Here is a 21741-nt window from a genome sequence, read left to right as displayed (position 1 = left end):
AGACAAATGGCTGTCCAGTCTCTTCTTAAAAACTTCCAGTGTTGGAGCATTCACAGCTTCTGGAGACAAGTTGTTCCACTGGTTAATTGTTCTAACTGTCAGGAAGTTTCTCCTTAGTTCTAGGTTGTTTCTCTTCTTGATTAGTTTTCATCCATTGTTTAAACATCTGTTCCATCTGTTTAAACAATTCTGACTTCCGTTTGCTTTATCTCACCTAATCCAATTTGGTTCTTACAACAGAGTATATGCATCTGATGAAGTGAACTGGTTAGTCTGAAAATGTGCCACCAAATTTCTGATTTTTTTTGGCCGTCCTATGTGTATGTGTAATATTGAGGAGAAAGCAGTAGTACATAAGCAAAAAAACACTTGTCAACATGCCTAAGAAATTGCTTTATTTAAAAAAAATCTTTGCAATGGAAAGCCAGAGTTAATGTTTGTAGATAGCATATTGCATGTGATTGATTTGTAATGTAAATGTGTTTGTTTCATGTGTGAATACTGTATTATTAATGGTACTGAAATTATGTAAATATAAATATGACCAGTACACCTATAGTGTTAGTTTTGCCAGATTTGGGGAGGGTGGAGGATGGGCATGATCCTATGCCACCTAATATTAACATTACAAATGTAATTAAAAAGACAACTTTTTTGCTCATATCCCCTTCTATGTTTAAGCAAAAACATCAGCAAAGAAAATAATTTGCTTCAAGAAAAGCTATTTTGATAAACTCACAGAAGATAAGCAAGATTCCACAGCAGGAGAAACTAATAGGAAAAAGAACACAATATGTATTGGAGTTCTTAAAAGAAGAAGCTATTGTACTAAAAGCACAATTGCCTGCAATTTTAATCAGGAATAAAATGGATAATTGGCTCTTAAGCTATAGATAATGCTCCACCAATGACTTCATATTCTTAAAAATGTTACAATGGTACCAATGGATTTGAGTTTCAGTTGATTTGTCAAAAATGTATATTTAGAATACATTGGTCAAGGAATGCACTTGAAAGGATGTACATCAGATTTTCCTTCTTTGTTGGAGATGGTAAAAAAAATATGTGAGGATTTAATGAATCTCATGATGTAGCCCTGGAATCATTTGTCATTATTTTGGAATGATATTTTAATGTACATAAGTAGATTTGTGTAAAAAAAAACTTTAAATGTTAAAGGTGTTAATATAAATGTTGAATTATATGTCAAATCTTTGAATTTGTCTATTAGGAATTATGGTTGCATCATACATGAAAGGTATCTGAAAGAATAATATTGAGAAACTGGAAAAACTGATATTATTCCAGATATTAAGGAAAAGCTTTTAGAAATATGTAATTCTTTTATCCTGGAAAAATCTGTATTTTTTTCTTTTTAATTTACTAGTTATGCTTTAAAAGAAAAACAAAGAATGAACAAAAAGGAAAAAAGAAAAGAAAAAACTGGTATAGAAGTATAATATTTATAAGTGAGCAAAGGACAACCAAATTTATACAGTTAGTGTTCAGTAAATCTTTGATTACAAATTAACCATGGAAAACATTAAATTACATTTAAGTACATTAAATTGTTTTTTTTAAAATTTATATGCCGCCCTTCCCCCTGAGGACTCAGGGCGGCTCACAACAATATAAATTAAAAAACATAGAGTAAAAAATTTAAAAGAGAATTAAACAATAAATGCAAAATTATAAGACAATTTAACCCAGTAAAAAGCCTAATTAAAAACCGTAGTCAGTCCAGGCTCGCTTGTTGGAACAACCACGTCTTCAGGTCACAGTGGAAGGACCGAAGGTCGGGGGCCATCCGCAGCTCTGGAGGCAACTCATTCCAGAGGGTTGGCGTGCCCACAGAGAAGGCTCTCCCCCTGGGGGTTGCCAGCCGGCATTGCCTGGCCGACGACACCCTGAGGAGGCTGACTCTGTGGGAGCGAACCGGGCGATGGGAGGTTGACAATGGCAGCAGGTGGTATCACATGTACCCCGGGCCTAAGCCATGTAGGGCTTTAAAGGTTATTACCAGCACCTTGATTCGCACTCGGTGGGTAACCGGAAGCCAATGCAGCTCGCGCAGGAGTGGTGTAACATGGGAGTACCGAGATACTCCCATAAGCACCCGCACAGCCGCATTTTGCACCAGTTGAAGCCTCTGGGTGCTCTTCAAGGGCAGCCCCATGTAAAGAGCATTGCAGTACATCAAAACTGTGTACATCAGAATTTAAATCACTATGACAGCTGCAACTTCAAGGAATGTCACTTTTCCAATTTCTCAATATTTTACTAAATTCTTTCAATGCAGCAGAAGATATCCCTGCTATTAAAGGATCCTTGAATCCAAATGTTCTATGATTTCTATCCATTTACTTTTCTTTAAAAACACATCAGCAAATATATTATTAAATGGGTCATTCTTAACATGAAATTTATTGTAGTTATGAAATGATGATTACTAGAAGTGCAAATAATAGCCGGCTCCACCTTTTTTAGCAGTTAAGAATTACTCTGCCATTAAGTATTGAATACTGTCAAGAAAATGAAATAGTACGGTAGTTGAACTATCACTCATTTCAAGACTTCAGTTCCTTCCAAACATTGATAACACAAAAAACATAAACTGTTTTTCTATCCTTTACTCAAGAAATAGACTTTAAGATAATTCAATAATTCTCTTTAACTTTCCTTCTCTTTTTTCATGATTTTGTTCTCAAATTGGCTATCAAAACAGGCCAATATAACACTCCAGAGAGTCCACTAACCTATACCATCAGATTTCTTGTGGGAGAGTTAATTCGGGTTTCTCCCGTTTCCTTTACAGTAGCTGATTTCAAAATGGTTATTTTTCAAGTATTTATGCCACCTAAATTAACCTTTGTTTCTAGAATACTGAAGTCTTTGTCTCGATGTAGTACTAGATAGGCATTTTAACAATATACAGAAGAATGGAGCATCTCCAAAGAAATCCCCACATTGCTAAATATTTACAGCTATATAGAAGCTATGAAGGGACGCGGTGGCTCAGTGGGTTAGGACGCTGAACTTGTCGATCGGAGGGTCGGCAGTTTGGCGGGTCGAATCCCAAGTGCCGCGTAGCAGAGTGAGCGCCTGTTAGTCGTCCCAGCTTCTGCCAACCTAGCAGTTCAAAAGCATGTAAAAATGCAAGTAGAAAAATAGGGACCACTACGGTGGGAAGGTAACAGCGTTCCGTGTGCCTTTGGCATCTAGTCATGCCGGCCACATGACCACGGAGACGTCCTCGGACAAGCACTGGCTCTTCGGCTTTGAAACGGAGATGAGCACCGCCCCCTAGAGTCGGAACGACTAGCACGCATGTGCGTGCGGGGGAACCTTTACCTTACCTTTAGAAGCTATAATGAACTATCAAAAGAATTTTAAATGCCAGCTATCACATCTTTTAGTAATCTGAAGATTCTGTTTTTCAGACATATTCCCTCCAGCATCTTAATATCTAAAACAATTGTCATAATGAGCCATATTAAGCAACCACGCCTTATAGTTTTTGGTTGCATTATTTGCCTTACGTTTACGCAGGGCTTTTTTTCTCATAGAACGCTCAGAACGGAGTTCCGGCACCTTTTTTTGGATGGAACCTTGTAGGATAGGCAAGGTGGGTTGTATGACATGTGTAAGTTCCGGCACCTTTTTCTTTTACAAAAAAAGCACTGCGCTTACATCTTGTCGTTCCCTCAAATATAGGAATTTTATTTTAAATATTCCCAATGGTGATGAAGTCTCATCTGCAGTCTGCTGTTTTATTCATTATTAGGAACATTTCTTGACTGGAAAATCCTCAGAACTCAAGGAATGAGTTTTCTATTCTATTAATTGCACACCCATCCTTTACACTTATATACAAAGCCCTCTACATTGACCAGAACTATTCTATCACCTTTTACCCTCTTTGATCTTCCCACTTTTAGAGAAGTCACCATATTCATTTTCTTTGGTCATAGTATATTGTGATGGTGTGCTTCAAGGGAGATCTTATGACTGCACTAGGCTGCATTGTGCTGCAGCAAATCTTTGCATTCTGCATCAAAAAGTAATTGAGCTATTCTAGGGGATTTAAACATTTGTTACTTTAAAAAATGCTAACTATCCCGTTCCCAAACTAAAAGCCTGATTAAGTAAAGACAATATTTAAATTGGCTGTTTAAATGTTTCTTGCATTTAGCACGCTACTGTGGAAGGATGGGATATCTAAACAGAAATGATAGGAACATCAAAATAAAAGTTTTAAAAGTTGCATGAGATAGTGACCCCAGGGAGATTGCCCATGTGATTTCACATTTTAGTACAGAAATACAAGGAGGAAACAGAATAGTCGCAGCATACCATCCAGGCAATATACGCAGTGCACTTACTTAACATTGGGTTCAAATAAGCTGTATCTGAAATACATATTTCACTATATATTTCAATATGAAAATTCAGCAGCTTGAAGGAAAATAATATCAGTACAGAACCTAAGGAACTATAGCGCACAACCATGGGGCTGATTGGCTCCCCAAAAGTCCTCCCTTCACCTTTCAATTAATTAATTTTAACTGTGCTTTAATCCCCCTTGCCTCCTTTTAATTTTCAATTTTTACTTATTGTTTCTATGTTTTAATTTATTAGCGTTTTACTATTGTTGGAGAGAGGGAGATGGGGGATTAAACATGTGACTGATAAACAAAGAAACAAACAAATAAGGAACATTATGACTTTTCTAAAAAAAATCATTTAAAATTTTCAGTCTATTTTCTATGGTGAAGAAGTTTATTTTGGTCTATTTTCTCTTGGTAAAGGCCATAATTTTCTTTACTTTTTACAAACTGTGATATGTATTTAATCCATTCCGGGACATTTTTGTATGGTAATGGCATATAAGGTCTAGTGGATAAATGTTCACCTGTACTCCCTGGAGTTTACAATATTCCATTTAAAACTTTACTATGACATTTTCCTTCTCACAGTGAGTGATGACAGTTCTAATCTTCTCCCTTATGCCTACTGAGATTGCCGAAAGAACTACCATATCATCTGCATATGTGAATATCAGCTTAAGTTCCCCCCCCCCCTTCTATTCAACTGTCTCCAATACTTGGAGAATGCCTGGACAAGTCCCTTCTTGGCAAGGTTTTTCAGAAGTGCCTGACATATCCTCCTTTCTAGGCTGAGAGAAAGGTCAAAATCATCCAGCTGGCTTTGTGTACAAGGCAGGACTAGAACTCCCAGTTTCCAGCCTGATGCCTTAACCATATTACACCAAACTGGCTCTCAATCAGCTTAGTTAAGGAAATGGAATTCACTACTCATCAGAAGAGCCATGCCATTTACATAGACTTTAAACAGAAGGAAAACCAAAATAAAGCTGTGCTTAGATTGTTCTGATGAAGAGCTCCAACTTCGTATTCTACCTAAATACTTGCTAGTCTGTACTTAAATGCCATTCAATATAAATTCTTCTAAAGGGATGGAATCAAAAGCTAATTTCAAATTCTACAAAAAGCTATATAGAGGACTTTCTGTGCTGTAGGATGAGACTGATCTAAGAGTGATTCCCCCCCCCCTTCTTTGGATTTGGTTTCAGCTCTAATTGGCATTACATTTCCATTTTGACATTAATTATGCAGACAAAATTCAGAGGACAACTGGCTTGCTAATTTTATTCAGTTTTGCTATGCTTTTTTAAAAATATATAATGAAGCAAAGAAATGCTATTAGAAATCCCTAAGGAATCTACTAAAATGTAGCACTAAACAGAGGGACACCACAAATTTGTGAACAAAGATATTTTTCAGAAATTTCTAGAAAAGGGTGTTTTATTTTATGAAAACTTCACAAGTTTTGTCTCTTACTATCCAGCAGAAGAATGGGAAGATGGTACTAGTAATCATAATCATCATTGTCTCAGTAAATACTTGTATATACTAAGAAACATTATTTCCATTTCCATGAATATACAGTACTATAAAAGCAATCAGTTCTCATATTTAAGGAATCAATGCGGTTTACACACCAGAAGCTGATAACCATTCAATATGTGTATAGAGAGTTACCACATCCTCTGTTGGAATTTTGCTAGTGAAGTATTTTTTACTATTGTTTTAAAGGGAATTAAGATTTGGTGAAAGAGAATGTATGCCATAATTCTTGGAAAACTGATTTAACTTACAATAAAAAACACTGTCTCTTTACAAATGATATGTGCATTACTGATAATATTGACAATTAACTCCTTTCCTACAAAACTCTACAAATAAGGAAAACCTCAAATCTTACCAAAGAACTGATCATTCGTTGAGAGGAACGTGCAATATTGGCAGGCAAGCCAAAAAAATCAGGCTTGTCATCTTCTGGGAGGCTTTCAATAACATGGCGGTAATCCTATGTAGAAAGTATTAACAGTAAACAGGTGTAAATATGTGGCTTATATATTTTGGAAATAAATTTTAGATTAATAAATTAATGATCCCTTAAGGGATTGCCTAAATCAAACAAGGTGCGGGAGAATGACGGATGCATCTTTAACTAAGAAAAAACTGAAACTATTATTAAGCTTTTTATTCCACTATGATTAAAAGTAAAAGTATAGCTGAAAGAATTGTGAAACTTGTGGACCCTTTTGAACTGTGGTGCCGGAGGCAACTATTACGCATCCCACGGATGGCAAAAATAACAAAGAAGTCTTAGACCAGTGGTGGCAAACCTATGGCATGTGTGCCATAGGTGGCACCCAGAACCCTCTCTGTGGGCACGCACGCCGTTGCCCCAGCAGAGTTCACCAGAGTAGTGAGCATGTGGGCGTTTGGAAGCGACAGGGCAGGAAGTGAGCGAGCAAGTGGCGTTGGCCCCCTGGGGATGCCCCGGAAATGGTGAGGGACTGGTCCCTGCCACCCTGGCCCCACCCACGCTCAGCCAGTCTGCCGTGACCACTGAAGCCATGCCCACCCAGTGGGCCAAGCCTCCCCCACCCCCCTGAGAGCACCACAATGCTGATGCAAGCCCTGGCACTTTGCGATAAATAAGTGGGTTTTGGGTTGTAGTTTGGGCACTCGGTCTCTAAAAGGTTCGCCATCACTGTCCTAGACCAAACCTTACCAAATATATCACTCGAAGGCAAGACAGAGGCTGTCATACTTCAGTCATGACATGAGAGCTGATTTACTTAAAAAGTCAATCCTGCTGGGAGTGATCAGCGGAAAAAGGAGAAGGGGCTACCCTAGTACCTGCTAACTGGACACTGCAAAGGATGACACCAGGATGACCGTGATGGATCTGAAGGAGACAGAGGGGCATGGAGAGTATTGATCCATAGAGTGGCCGAGGGTCGGACACAACTGAATGGCTGACGATGATGACTTTAAAATACACGCTTTTAGTTTTGTTTCTTGTTTAACAACAACATTAAAGGGGTGCTTAAAACTGTGGCTCCCTTCATGTTCAAACTCTGTGCATATGTGTGAATGTGAGAGGCTGTGCTTGGAAGTTCTGACAATGCAACTGACGTGGTAGATACTAAAAAGTTCCTGTTTCAGTCAGACATGACTGGCTTATGGGGCAGTAATTTTTAACAAGTCAATAGATATAATAAACACACCATCAATAGCATCAAAGCTACTTTGGGAATCAAAAACAACAATAAGCTACCAATTTAATAAAGCCAAAGAAAATTAATTTTAGTTTGATCATCTGATAAGTGGGGAGCATACTTACCAATATATTGCAAGAGCTAGGTAGAGAAATGGAATAAGGAAATCTGCTCATCTTCTTGCCCCGGAAATTTGAGTCAGCAATGACTCTGGCATTAAAAAATTGTTCTAGGTAAGATCGCAGGACCCTCATATCAAAGTAATTATCTATGCGACCTCCATAAATAGCATTTTCCAATAAGCCATGCACAAATTCCCACTGAAAATCTTTGGCACCTGAAATGAGTAGCATACTAAAATGTAGTGTATTGACTTGATTGTAGATTATTTTTTTTGTTAAACTTGAACTTAATGTAGGAAAGCAATAAATTCTGCTCCCATATCATTCATGTCTATGCAGATGACCTAATGCTTTCATTTAATTGTGACATTCTCCACACTACACATCCTTAAGGAGCCCTAACAATTTTGCCTAACGAATTCTAGTCAGTTGCCTCTGTCCTGATAGTCCCTCAAAACTACTAAATATATGCATAAATAAATATATAAATACAACTGCTGAACATATAAATCTACAATTGGGCAACTGTCATAGTTATGAGAACAATTATATTAATACCTTTATTCAGAGTCATCATTTACACATAACTGTTCATAATAACTTAGTTGTGTGCTTCAGATTGTTGGACAAAGATTTTCTTAGAATAAATTCATGAATCATTAATGTTTGTACACTCATGCATTTTTTAATAATTAATTTGAAACCAACTTCCAAGGGCAATAAATATCATAATGAATAAAGTGCCTACACATTTACTGTTTCAAGAAGCAAGGCCAGATAATGGAACAAGAGTTCTTTAAGGATATGACGACTTACCATCAAAGAGCCTGTCAATAATATCATATCCTGCACGAAGATCAGATAAAGAAAATTCATAAAATTTGGTCCAGCCCTTGAAAAAAGCATTAGCAAATGGTAAATATTAAATGTTCATGTCACATATCACTAAAAATATTCAAGAGCATCTATGCCAAATTTCATATGAAAAACATAATGGAAAGCACAATAAAATAATTAAGTGCCAAGCAACTTAAAAGAGAGAGTGTTTGAGAGAGAAAGAGAGGCATGCTCTGGATCCCATTGGCCAAGGAATTGTATCATGGCTTCCAGCCTTTGGAATATCATGCTCTCCAAAGTGAGATTTGTCCCTACCCTCTTCACTTTCCAAAACAGCCAAAAAACATAGTTTTGCCTACTGGCTTGGCACCCCAATGATGGCATCCCATTTTGGAGGTGGCTAGTAGATTAGTACAGCATATCACCTCCACCCTGTCTACGCATTGTTGTTTTTTATCTGTTTTAATATTAATTTTAATGCTTTAGCTTTTAATATCTAATGGTTAAATCTTATAATTGCTTTATTCTATTTATGGTATCTTAAGCCATCTAGAGCTATTTGGTAGACAAATGGGCAACATACAAATTTAATAAATAAATAACATAGTATCAAGCAGCATAGATTTCCATGTATAGAGTATATATTTGGGAGAGGGAAAAACTGATGCATAATGTAGGTTACTGGAAGACAGGTTTCCAGTCCTTCTTTAAAATCATCATGCTTTCGAATCACTGAAGTAAACAAAAATCTGAATCAGGCTGCTGGTGAGGTAGTATGTGTTTATAGAACCTGAATCTCAACTTTTTCCTTCCTAGTGAATCAGGTCAACATTCTTAATTTTCCATGAGCATTAGCAGTGAAAAGCCTATTATCTATTACTCCCAGGCCAGTTGATCATACTCAACAATACATATTAGGGGGGGGGGAAGTTTGCTGGGAAGATATTTTTTAACCTGTGGCTGATAAGCTACAGATTCTCTAACTTCAGAGCTACTTTTGTAAAATTTCTATAAATGCTGTAGAGCTGCTAAATTAATTTTATAAGGCTATTTAAGCAGGATTTCTGTTTTGGTGGGAGGAAAAAAAATAACTTCTTTTAAAGTTCTTTAAAATTCAAAGGGGAACATAGATACCAAACATATAGAAAGTAATTAATTTTTAAAAAGGACAATATGAGATAAACTCAGCTATATGAAATATTTTTTTTAAAAAAATGTATTTAAACCATTTCAAAGCATCAATTTTGAAAAAATGAACCCCTTCTTCCCCCGCCATTTTTAAGGTGCTTCTCCAAAGAAAACGAACAGTAAGCATAGAGATTTAAAGCAACTTCAATCCCCTAAAAAGGAAGTTTGGTAAAACAAGCATCCATTTTTTAATTCTTTAATAGTTCATTTTAGTACAAGTAAATGGGTGAAGTTAATGAGATTAAATCGTAAGATTTGAAGGTACAATATTTCTTTACAGTACTTGGCAGAAATACTTCGTTTAAACAGAAGAAAAAAGTGAATTAAATTAGACTTACCCCCTTTAGGTGTTTATAGTATTATAGCCTTTATTTTCAGAATTGGTTTTTATGATCTTGGCAATCAAGAAAGCAATTACTATCCACAATAATTGTTAATATAGGGAAGAAAGATGAATAGAACAACAGTACATTAAATGAGAAGGGGGAAAAAGAGTAGCAATTAAAAATATATATTTTACCTGAGGGATGTAGTTCCTCCGTTCTTGACAAGCAGCATGAAACCAAGCCAGGCTAAAAAGAGCATGAGCTCGAGCTAAATTACCCTTTTTACTAATTTGTTCTGGCGTCCAAGATTCATATGTTCGCATTAGGTTCTTTTTGAGGCCTGGAGGTGCCTGGAAGAGAAAATAATATCTTACTGCAGCATTAAAGTAAGGTGACTGGTATCATGAAGAATGCAAGTACATGTCTGCTTGTACAATATAGCTTTTTCCTCTTTCTTTTTAGTTTAGTTTATTAAAGGTAAAGGTAAAGGTTCCCCCGCACATGCGTGCTAGTCGTTTCCGACTCTAGGGGCCGGTGCTCATCTCCGTTTCAAAGCCGAAGAGCCAGCGCTTGTCCGAGGACGTCTCCGTGGTCATGTGGCCGGCATGACTAGACGCCAAAGGCGCACGGAACGCTGTTACCTTCCCACCGGAGTGGTCCCTATTTTTCTACTTGCATTTTTTACGTGCTTTCGAACTGCTAGGTTGGCAGAAGCTGGGATGAGTAACAGGCGCTCACTCTGTTACGCGGCACTCGGGATTCGACCCGCCAAACTGCCGACCTTCCGATCGACAAGCTCAGCGTCCTAACCCACTGAGCCACCGCGTCCCTTTATTTTATTACATACCTTAAAAAGAGAGGCTGCAGGAAGCTGCAATGGGGCCGAGTAATCAAATGGCCCCACAAGCAGAACATGCTTTTCAATAGAGAAAAGGACAGATTGCATTCCTCTGTAATTTGGGATGCAATCCCATGTATTATCTTAAGTGACACTTTGTTTGGAATTGTAATTATTTTGCCAATAAGGCTGGAGTTCGTTAAGAGTTTCAAATCTTACTTCATATGTTATCTTCAGACTTGATTGGAGTAAAATGGGAGAGAAACTGGGATGGACTTCAGCTGTTAACCAAAGACGAAACCCAGGCTGGGGCTGTAGGTTATTCAGTTCCTATTGTAAAAGAATTGATGTTCACAATTTAAGTAAATGCTTTATATTCTAATGTCAAATTGCTCTCTGAAAAATATGGACAACAATTACATTTAATGTACTGAAATAGGATAATAGAAACACAAATACAAGGAAAACAATCCTGTTTATAGCCGTGACTTGAGATGATTATATTGTTTTTAAGTGATAGTTTGAGAAAAGCCAGGATTTGCAACCATGTTTTGTCTTTGGCTTGACTATTCTTTTCTGAGACTGGATGTCAAAGGGAAGAAAGGAGTAGAAGACATACTGTATAAGCAAATAAAATTTCATATATAGTCAAAATGAGAAACAATGTCTTCCAATAGCAATTTTTGCTTTTATTATCTGAATACCAGGAATGGAAGGATTTATGCCAACTGTGACTATATTTTTCTCTCAGTTAATTTTTGAAATATAAATATATTTGTTGATTATGGCTTTTAAAAATATTTCAAAAGTATTTTAACATCTTTCGCCCAACTTTGTCTTTATTATAAATATCACTGTAATGAGGAAGTTTATATTTGTAATAAACACATTAATAGGGGAATAATTTAAGGGAGTATGACAGTTTGACATAATAATAAATAATTTGTTTAAAATAGTACATTCCATTTTCTACATCGTCACACAGATTTACATTGCTGTAACATTTACAATAATAGTTGCATCAGATACACTTGGGAGTAATTAGCAAAAGTGATACAACTCCTATTAAACCATATTTGGATTTGAGGTCTTAGAAGTACTATACCTGAATATGTTATAAATCCTTTAATCTGTTTAACATTTAAAATAAATCATAAATGCTAGTTTGACATGCCCTGTACACTGCAAATTATACTGTAGCTACCCATTATTCACTATTGACTACTTTTCAAACGCAGAAAAGTCAGAGGGTCTCCAAAACTTAGTAACACTTCTTTAACTATTGTGAGACTGGAGAACGAGGCTACAAATAGAAGTGGGTGCACTATACTGACAGAGCTTCCTTCCTTTCTCCCTTCCTTTCTCCCTTCCTTTCTCCCTTCCTTCCTTCCTTCCTTCCTTCCTTCCTTCCTTCCTTCCTTCCTTCCTTCCTTCCTTCCTTCCTTCCTCCTTCCCTTTCTTGAAAAGTGGAGCAACCAGAGCTGGGAAATAATTTCAGAGGAAATCAGATACAACCAATTGGAGCAGCATGAAGATTCAGTGCTTAAGACTCAGCGCTCCACAATGTTATGTTGGCCACATGATCACAGCGTTGCCTCCACTACCCCCTATAGTTGGCACGACTAGTGGAGTAAAATTCACAGGGACGCCTTTCCTTTCCTTTTTTTCCTCCAGATATAACAGTAGAGAGAATGTGGATACGTGACTATATAATAGACAGAAGGGTAGTTTCCCAATTACTGTAAGGCTGGATCATCTGTGCATTCTTTCTTATCGGGCAAATGGGTGGCAACATTTCTTCTGTCAAGAAGCAGTAAAAATGGGACTCAGAGGATGGATCAGATCCTTCTTTAATATATTATAATAATAATAATAATAATAATAATAATAATAATAATAATAATAATAATAATAATAATAATAATAATGTTGGAAGGGACCTTGGAGGTCATCTAGTCCAACCCCCTGCTCAGGCAGGAAACCCTATACCATTTCAGACAAATGATAATAGGATGTTAAATTATACATATGAAGGTCGGCAGTTTGGCGGGTCGAATCCCGAGTGCTGCGTAGCAGAGTGAGCGCCTGTTACTCGTCCCAGCTTCTGCCTACCTAGCAATTCGAAAGCACGTAAAAATGCAGGTAGAAAAATAGGGACCACTACGGTGGGAAGGTAACAGCATTCCGTGCGCCTTTGGCGTCCAGTCATGCCGGCCACATGACCACGGAGACATCCTCGGACAAGCGCTGGCTCTTCAGCTTTGAAACGGAGATGAGCACCGGCCCCTAGAGTCGGAAACGACTAGCATGCATGTGCGGGGGAACCTTTACCTTTACCTATGTATAATTTCTAAGATTATGTAACCCATCTACCATGTTGAAATAAATATGAGTAGGAATCTTAAGAGAATCTAATTTTCTCAGTGGCAAGCAGTTGTTGTAAGAATCATATTCTTAATTTCCATTTATTTAATAGTTAGGAGTCAACAGAACTAAAAATCAGCAAGATAAGTATGATTTAATTAATGTGTAATGGTTTGAAATAAATTGTGGCTGTCGCCTATCCAACAGACCCCTAATAATCCTTGCATTCTAAGGTAAATTAACCCCTGGAATCATTTGGCACACAAGAATTTTACTACAAAATCCTTAAAAGAGTTATCTAAACTTCCCACTCAGTGAAATGTAACTTTCTTCCAGGAAAGTGTGAGAGGATTGCAAACTATTCTTTTTACTATTCTTTTATTAATTTTATTAAAAAGTTTGACAGATGAATTGTCCTGGGAAATACGGTAATATTGATCAATTTTTCCCCCATTTCCCATGGAAAACAGACTACAAGTCACTGAATTCTATGAAATATCTTACCTTTTCCAATACAGGAAGCCATGATACAACAAGGTGCAAATTCTTCAAGCACAACCATTCTCCATTCCGGGCACAATCTTTTACCATCTGAATAGCTAGATCAGCTTGACCCTGACCCATGGCCACCTACAAAAGATAGTGGAATATTGTTCTTTAACCATAGGGGAAAATGTATATATTTGTAGGAGTCTTGCAGATTAAGCATTGAAGGACTGAATTCCAAAACTGTGATTAACATTATGGCATTGAAATTGTAATAATGGCATAAAATGTCAAGTGTGAAATTATTGCAGTTTATTTGTAGATAATTTTGATCATATTTGTAATTAATGGAAATCATTATCTGGTAGTCTCATAAAAGATGAACTCTCTCATACATAAATTGTAATGGAGGCAACATATGAATTAAAATATAATTTCCATTTGTTATGTATCTTTATTATCTCCAGAACTGTTTCAGTATAGCTTATAAAGAGGAGAAAGGTCTTTTATTTTTTAGAAGAAAACATATTGTTTTCTCTGCTTAACCCCAGCCCCAACCCTAATCCTAACCAGCCTGCATGTAGTTGTGTGGCTCAGCAGCAACATATTGACTGGCCAGCATCTGCCTGTCTGTCTGGATCCAGATGTTCCACAGGATCTTAGCCCTGTTATTCTCCACAACCTTCTGTAGAATCTCCCATCTGGACTTAGGAGGATCTAGTTCATACATTGTGCAGGTATTCCTGTAAACAATGCAAGGTAGTTGGCTGTGTTGTTCAGTGTATGCCTACCTCTTGCACCCTGCCTCCGTGTGTTGGACTGTCTCTAGTACTCTAAACAGTCTGCACTCAGATCCTGTCCAGTGCAGTTGAACCCTGCTAAAATGGTTCTGGTGCTTAGGGCCAGTTTTTGTCCTGCTATGATCACTGCCTCAATGCTGTCTTTTAGTACAAACCTTTCTGTCCACTAATAGGACTTCTCAATGTCTGCCACCTCAGCTGACCGTCAATGGTACATTAAAGATGTATGCATGCATTATGTAGGTATGTATGTAACACACACACACACACACACACATATACACACACACACAAAGACACCAAGGAGGAAGTGTAGCCAATAACGTAAAGTAAAAGACGACAAATTGTGTGTTCTACCCATGAACTAGAGACATGGGGGAAAAAATTGTGAGCATTTCCCTTGGACTGATACACGACAGTGATTCACCTGGTGGTAGCATTCTCCATTTCTTTCAGTGCTTCCAAGCTCCTGCAATTCTTGAGAGGGATCAGCACCAGGAGAAATAATAATCAAGATTGGTTCAATTTCTAATGTTTCTTTGTACAGACGTTTCAGATTGAGTGGAGGTGGAGACAGCTCTTTAATCCCTAAGAAATGGAAAGTATTTACAATAAAAAAGTAACAAAATTCCAGTACACCCACAAATACGTTTTGAGTTGCTATTCCCATCTGAACTGTTCACAGAACAGGACTGCACCCAATTCTCTCAACTTCCTTACCCCTATAAATCTTTTGATACCGGCATGGATGTTTTATAAAATCATAGCAATCATAGTATAAAATCAGATAGTAAGTCTATGATGGTTTGGATACAAAGACATCTACAGACTCTTGTTTTTGCTGACATTGCAGATGATAACTAAAAAAAGGTGAAAACATTAGATAAAAATACTGCAATTCAAGTATGTGTTCATACAAGTTCCAGAAATGCAAGACAGATCCATTTTGGAAACTTCCATATTAACAAACCATTTGTCTTGGTAAAATATACATTCTTTTTTATTTTTATTTTTTTTTTTATTGAAAAGTTTTAACATACAATTTTTCTTTAAAACCCCCCCTCCCCCTCCCTTCACCCTCCCCCCCTACCTCTCCCCCCTCCCCCCCTCCCCCCCGACTTCCCAGAGCTAAATACAAGGTATATATAAAAAAAACCAATCATAAACAATCATATACTAACAACCATAAACTCTAAAATCTATCACTCTCTAGCTTATATAGGATAAAACAAACCTTAGTAATATTAAATATATATATATAAAAAAACTAATATAGAAAAAAAAGAAGAAAAAAGAAAGAAGACTTATTCAAATGCTACATAAAACTTCTTAACCCTATACTTATTCTGGATAAACTCAATCCATTTTCTCCATTCCATAATATAGCGTTCTTGCGAGTGATCTTTCAAATAGGCCGAAATCTTCGCCATCTCTGCCAGGTCGGATACCTTTAAAGTCCACTCTTCTATAGACGGCAATTCCTCTTTCTTCCAATACTGACCTATCAAGAGTCTTGCTGCCGTAATTAAATTCAACATCAACTTAGTGTCCACAACTGTAGCATCTGTAATTATTCCCAACAAAAAAAGTTGCGGACAAAACTTTATCCTCTGTTTAAAAATCTTCTGCATGTTCCACCAAACTTTTATCCAAAAGGCCTTAACCTTTTTACATGTCCACCATATATGAAAATATGTTGCATCTTCATCACCGCACCTCCAACATTTAGGCTGATAATTCGGATACATACTTGCGAGCTTTTTAGGATCTAAATGCCATCTATAAAACATTTTGTAGACGTTTTCTCTTAGATTTTGAGCTTGTGTAAATTTTACGTTCCTCACCCAAATCTTTTCCCACGTGTCCATTGTAATAACTTCCTGGATGTTTTGGGCCCATTTTATCATACAATCCTTAACAAGTTCTGTTTCTGAATCAATCTCTATCAATGCAAGGTATATCCGTTTAATATGTGCCGGTCCCTGGTTTCTAATTTGCTTTATCAAATTTTCATCAGTCATTGTAAAACCATTTTTCTGATCTTCTTTCCACCTGGCCCGTAACTGAGTATATTGGAACCAGTTTTGAACAACCTTCTCTTCTCGCAAGAGACTATATGATTTCAAACACCAGACATTTCTTTCCAAACTTAGGATCTCCTTGTACGTAGTCACATCATGTTTGAAACCAGCATGTATATTTTCTATTGCGTGTTTTGGAATTGCCCACAGTGGTATCTTGCAATCTAACTTATGTCTGTACTTCTTCCAAACTCTCAGCAATGCCTGTCTTAAAATATGCACTCTAAACACATTGTCTACCTTCTTGTCATACAACAAATATGCATGCCAGCCAAACAACAAATCATGGCCCTCAAGATTTAATAATCTCTCCTGTGTCAAATTAATCCAATCACTTATTCCTACTAATGCAGCAGCTTCATAATATAGTTTAAGATTGGGCATTTTAAGCCCACCTCTCTCACGAGTATCCTGCATAATCTTAAGTTTAACTCGTGGCTTTTTCCCTGCCCACACAAATTTATTGATACCTCGCTGCCATTCCTCCAAATTAGAATCTTTCTTAAGAATCGGTATCATTTGAAATAGAAATAAAAATTTAGGCAGGACATTCATTTTCACTGCTGCAATCCGTCCCAACAAAGACAATTGCAATTTTTCCCAATTCTCCAGTTCTTTTTGAATTTTCCCCCATAGTTTTTCATAATTATTTTTATATAACTTTGTATTAGAGGGCGACAAAAACCCCCCCAAATATTTAACCCTTTTAACAATCTCAAATCCAGTTAATCCTTCTAAAAGAGCCTTTTGCGAAGCTGTCATATTTCTGACCAAAATTTTGGTTTTCTGTGTATTAACTTTAAATCCAGAAACCTTCCCATATTGTGTTATTATCTCCATCAGGTCCACAACAGAGTTCTCTGGCTGGGTCACTGTAACAACCAGATCATCTGCAAATGCTCTCAATCTATAATCCTGATCTCTAATTTGTATCCCCTTAATTTTTTCCGAATTCCGTATTTTAACCAATAATATCTCTAATGTTAACACAAATAACAAGGGCGATAACGGACAGCCTTGCCTTGTGCCCTTCTCAATATTACATACTTCTGTCAAGCTATTATTAACTATACTGTAATTCGGGCAGTTTGTTTTTGATATAATGCCCTAATTGGTTGCAAAAAAATTTCCCCAAAATCCATTTTGTCTAAAACTTTCAACAAAAATTGCCAATTCAATTGATCAAAAGCTTTTTCAGCATCTAAGAAAATTAGCGCCGCAGAGATCTGGTTGTTCCTTTCCAAAAACTCTAACACATCAACTATATGCCTCACATTATTTTTCATTTGCCTACCACTAATAAACCCCGTTTGGTCCCCATGAATCACCTGTTGCAGAACCCTCATCAATCTATTAGCCAAAACCTTAGCAAATATCTTGTAATCTGTATTTAAAAGCGATATCGGTCTATAATTTTTAACTTGAGTAACATCTTGGTCTTCCTTCGGAATCAAGGAAATAAAAGCTGTTCTCCAAGACGGTGGCACCTTTCCCCCCCTCTGGATTGTCTGGAACAGTTCCTTTAACGGTTTTATCATCTCCATTTGTAGATTTTTGTAATAGGCCGCAGTCAAACCATCCGTACCTGGTGCTTTATCCACCTTCAATTCCTTAATTGCTGTAACAATTTCGTCTTCTGTAATCAATTGATTAATCCCTTCTTTTTGTACTTGCGTAAGAACCGGGATGCTAGCATTTTCCAAATATATATCAATGTCCTTTTCATTAATTTTCTCCTTAGCATATAATTTAGAATAAAAATCCACAAAAGCATCCTTGATAAGGTCCTGTTGAAACACAACCCTTCCTTTATGCTCAATCTTGTCTATATTAAAAGCCCTTTGTTTTTTCCTCAATCTGTAAGCTAACCATCTACCTGGTTTATTAGCGTTACAAAAAGTATTATGCCTGGCAAACCGCAGATTGGTTGCCACTTGGTCAGCCATTAATTTATCAAATTGTCCTCTTAACAATTTAATAGCCTCCTTAGTCTTCACATCCTCTGAGTTCAAAATCAAAGCCTTTTCTTTTTCCTTTATTTCATTCTCCAGTTCTTTCCTCCTAGCTTCCACAGCACGTCTATGTTTATTATTCATATATATCAACACCCCTCTCATGTAGGCCTTACTAGCATCCCACACCATATCCATAGAGGTACCTTTGTTCATATTAGTTTCAAAAAAATCCTTCATCCGCTGTTTACATTCTTCCACATTTCTCTGGTTTCTAAACAAATTCTCATTTACGCGCCACGAGCGCCTGTCCCTTTTCTCCTTATCAATCTCTAACCAAACTGGACTATGATCAGAGATAGTTCTTGCACAAATCTTCAACTTTTTAGTCCTCAAAAAAAAATCATTAGTCACCAAAATAAAATCAATCCTCGAAAAAGATTGATATCTATCAGAATAAAAAGTATAATCCTTTTCCTGCAAGTGTCTCTCACGCCAAATATCTCGCAGTTCCAAGTCATCCTTCATTTCAAAAAAAGATTTAGGCAGTCTAGCATGACTTGGAATGCGCTTAATAGCTCCAGCCTTATCCATCTGTACATCCAAAACACCATTCCAGTCCCCCATAAAAATAAAAGATTTATAATCCAACTGGGTAAGCTTTGTATGAAGTAAACTAAAAAAGTCAGCCTGTTGTTGTTGTTGATTAGGGGCATACAGTCCAACTAAAAGCGTCTTTTTGCCTTCTAGCAACAAGTCTATCAGTACATATCTTCCATACTTGTCTGCTTCAATTAAGTCCGCTGTTATGGCACTTTTAATATAAACAACCACTCCATTTTTCTTATTCATTGCAGAGGCAACAAAGTGCGTACCCAGTCTTGAGTTCAATAAAAGCTTTTGGTCCGTAGCCCTAATATGCGTTTCTTGCAAACATATAACATCTATCTTGAATTGTTTTAAATATTGAAAAACTTTCTTTCTCTTCTGTGGTGAATTTAGTCCATTAACGTTCCAAGTCAAAAATTTAGTTGCCATGCATATCCTCCCAAAGCTCTTGGAGCACTGCTTTGACAGGACTATCTTCTTTAGGTCGTGCTCCTCCCACTGCTTGGCTATGAGTACGTTGTGAAGATTCCGAAGACTTTTGCTGGTCTTGTTCTTTTATTTTCTTTGCCCGTTTTAAAGCAGCACGCGTTACCCTTTGCTCTCTGGGATCATCCAAAGAAACTATAGCTTGATCTCCTCCAGCACCGTTTTCCTCTACTTCAACCTCTTGATGTTCTCCCTCTCCAGATCCCTTTGCAGCTTCCAGAAGTGTTAATGGGGTTGCTTTTAAAACGTTATTATAGAAATCACGCGCTTGCTTCACAGTAATCAGCCGGTACCTTTTGCCTTCATACATCACCATCAACCCATCTGGAACCTCCCATCTGAACCTTATATCTCGTTGCTTAAGCTCTTGCACAAGAAATGTGAAGTCTTTCCTTTTCCTTAAAATCTTTGGAGGAATTTCTTTTAAAACCAAGACTTCTTGATCAGCAATCACAACTTTAGCATCATAGGCAGCTTGTATAACTTCATCTCTAATTTCTCTTTTTGCAAAGTAGACCACCACATCTCTAGGCAGCTTTCTCTGTCTAGCAATCCATGAATTCACACGGAACACTTTATCCATAGCTTGTCTTATTTCAGATGCTGGCTGATTCAATACCACTTCGAGAGCCTCAGAAACCAGCTGCTTTAAATCTTCCTTAACATTCTCTTTTAAGCCTCTGATTCTAACAGCAAACTGCATCTGGTAATATTGAGCAAGACTTAATTCCCTTTCCATTTTATCTCTTAAATCTTCATTCTCCCGTACTTTTGCTTCTAATATGGCATTCTTTTGAGTCAAATCATCCACTTTTTCATCCAAATCATCCACACATTCCGCCACTTTATGCACTGAAGACAAAATGTCTACCTTCATCACGCTGTACTGTACTTCTGTTCCATCCTCTCTTCTATTCTCTCCTCCAGTTTCTCCAATTTCTCCTCCATCTGTGCAAATTTATCACCCATTGATTGATTAATTGATTCCAAAAGTTTATCCAGAGCATCTCGTAAGTCCTTCGGTGTCAATACATCAGGAGGGTGCAACGCCTGTAATGATGATTGTTGCACCAGAGAAGATCCACCACTCCGAAGAGTTTTAGGGGGAGGTTTAGCCGCCATCTTTTACTTTCACTTATGACGCACTTTCACTTAAAGTTTAAAAAATCCATCACGCTCGAGAGTAAAATAAAATAATCCTCTTCACCTTTTCCTCTTGTACCGCTCTGCCTGCTCCTTTTAATCCATAGTCCTTTCTTCAGGCAGGGGTGGTCGCAGACGCCTGGCTCTGCTCCAAGAAGTCCGGAGCAGAGACGCCGGCCAGCTGGGAGCAACCCAGGCTTCGGGGGAGTTCAATCCTTCAGCCGCCCATGCTCCAAGCTCAGGCGGCCCCGGAGAACTCTACCCCTACCTGGGGCCTCACCCCCTCCTCTTCTCCCGAGGAGGGGGCTTCAAATTCGCCCGAACAGCTGATCGGCGCTGTTTCGGGCGAAAAAACACACAGCTGAGCCGCGGGCAGCCCAGGAAGATGTCACCTAATAATAACTTCCTGCTAAAACCATTGTAGTATAAATTATAGAATACCTCTTTAATATTTTTCAAACCCCAATAGAAAATAATATCTGTGGCTGAGGGTTGAACTGTGGAGCCCTTGATGCTTTCTGAGTTGGTTGTTGGTGTTCTGTGGGTTGCTTGCTGGCAGACACTTTATTACCCAACTAGCAACATAATCAGTGCACTTATGTTATCTAGTCAGGTAATATCTGCCAGAAAACAAGCAAGCTCAGAGAACAACAAGGATTCCACATTTTTCAAACTACTTTGCAAAAGCACAGACCATCGCACTAAGTTTTAATTTAAGATAAGCATCCATAGATAACATCCAAACACAGCAGGACAAATAATTAGTATAAAAAACAGATCTACAAACTAGGGTCATGAAATGTTTTAAAAATTATTTGGAAACTATGCTTTAGAATTCACACATGCGCAACTATACATCTGTCTGCTACTCAGTAAAGCTTCCGTATAAGCTTCAAAACTGTATCTGTTTAATTC

The 21741-nt window shown here is 37.5% G+C and overlaps 1 protein-coding gene across 2 annotated transcripts in view; it reads right to left on the bottom strand.

Annotated features, from left to right (window-relative positions):
• Positions 1–21741, bottom strand: part of DYNC2H1 (dynein cytoplasmic 2 heavy chain 1) — a gene marked incomplete at its 5' end in the record, with an annotated part of 184146 nt that overhangs the window by 31386 nt on the left and 131019 nt on the right. For both annotated transcript variants that reach the window (XM_081326768.1, XM_081326769.1), the window contains 7 exons: positions 6286–6390; positions 7720–7931; positions 8533–8608; positions 10262–10417; positions 11125–11235; positions 13774–13899; positions 14983–15143. In XM_081326768.1, coding sequence (XP_081182894.1) covers positions 6286–6390; positions 7720–7931; positions 8533–8608; positions 10262–10417; positions 11125–11235; positions 13774–13899; positions 14983–15143 — 947 coding nt within the window. The remainder of the gene's footprint in view (positions 1–6285; positions 6391–7719; positions 7932–8532; positions 8609–10261; positions 10418–11124; positions 11236–13773; positions 13900–14982; positions 15144–21741) is intronic.

The sequence above is a fragment of the Vipera berus genome, assembly GCF_964194415.1.
Source record: "Vipera berus genome assembly, chromosome: 4".
Classification (NCBI taxonomy): domain Eukaryota; kingdom Metazoa; phylum Chordata; class Lepidosauria; order Squamata; family Viperidae; genus Vipera; species Vipera berus.
The sequence above is the reverse complement of the archived record's forward strand: the minus strand, read 5'-3'. Positions and strand labels throughout refer to the sequence as shown.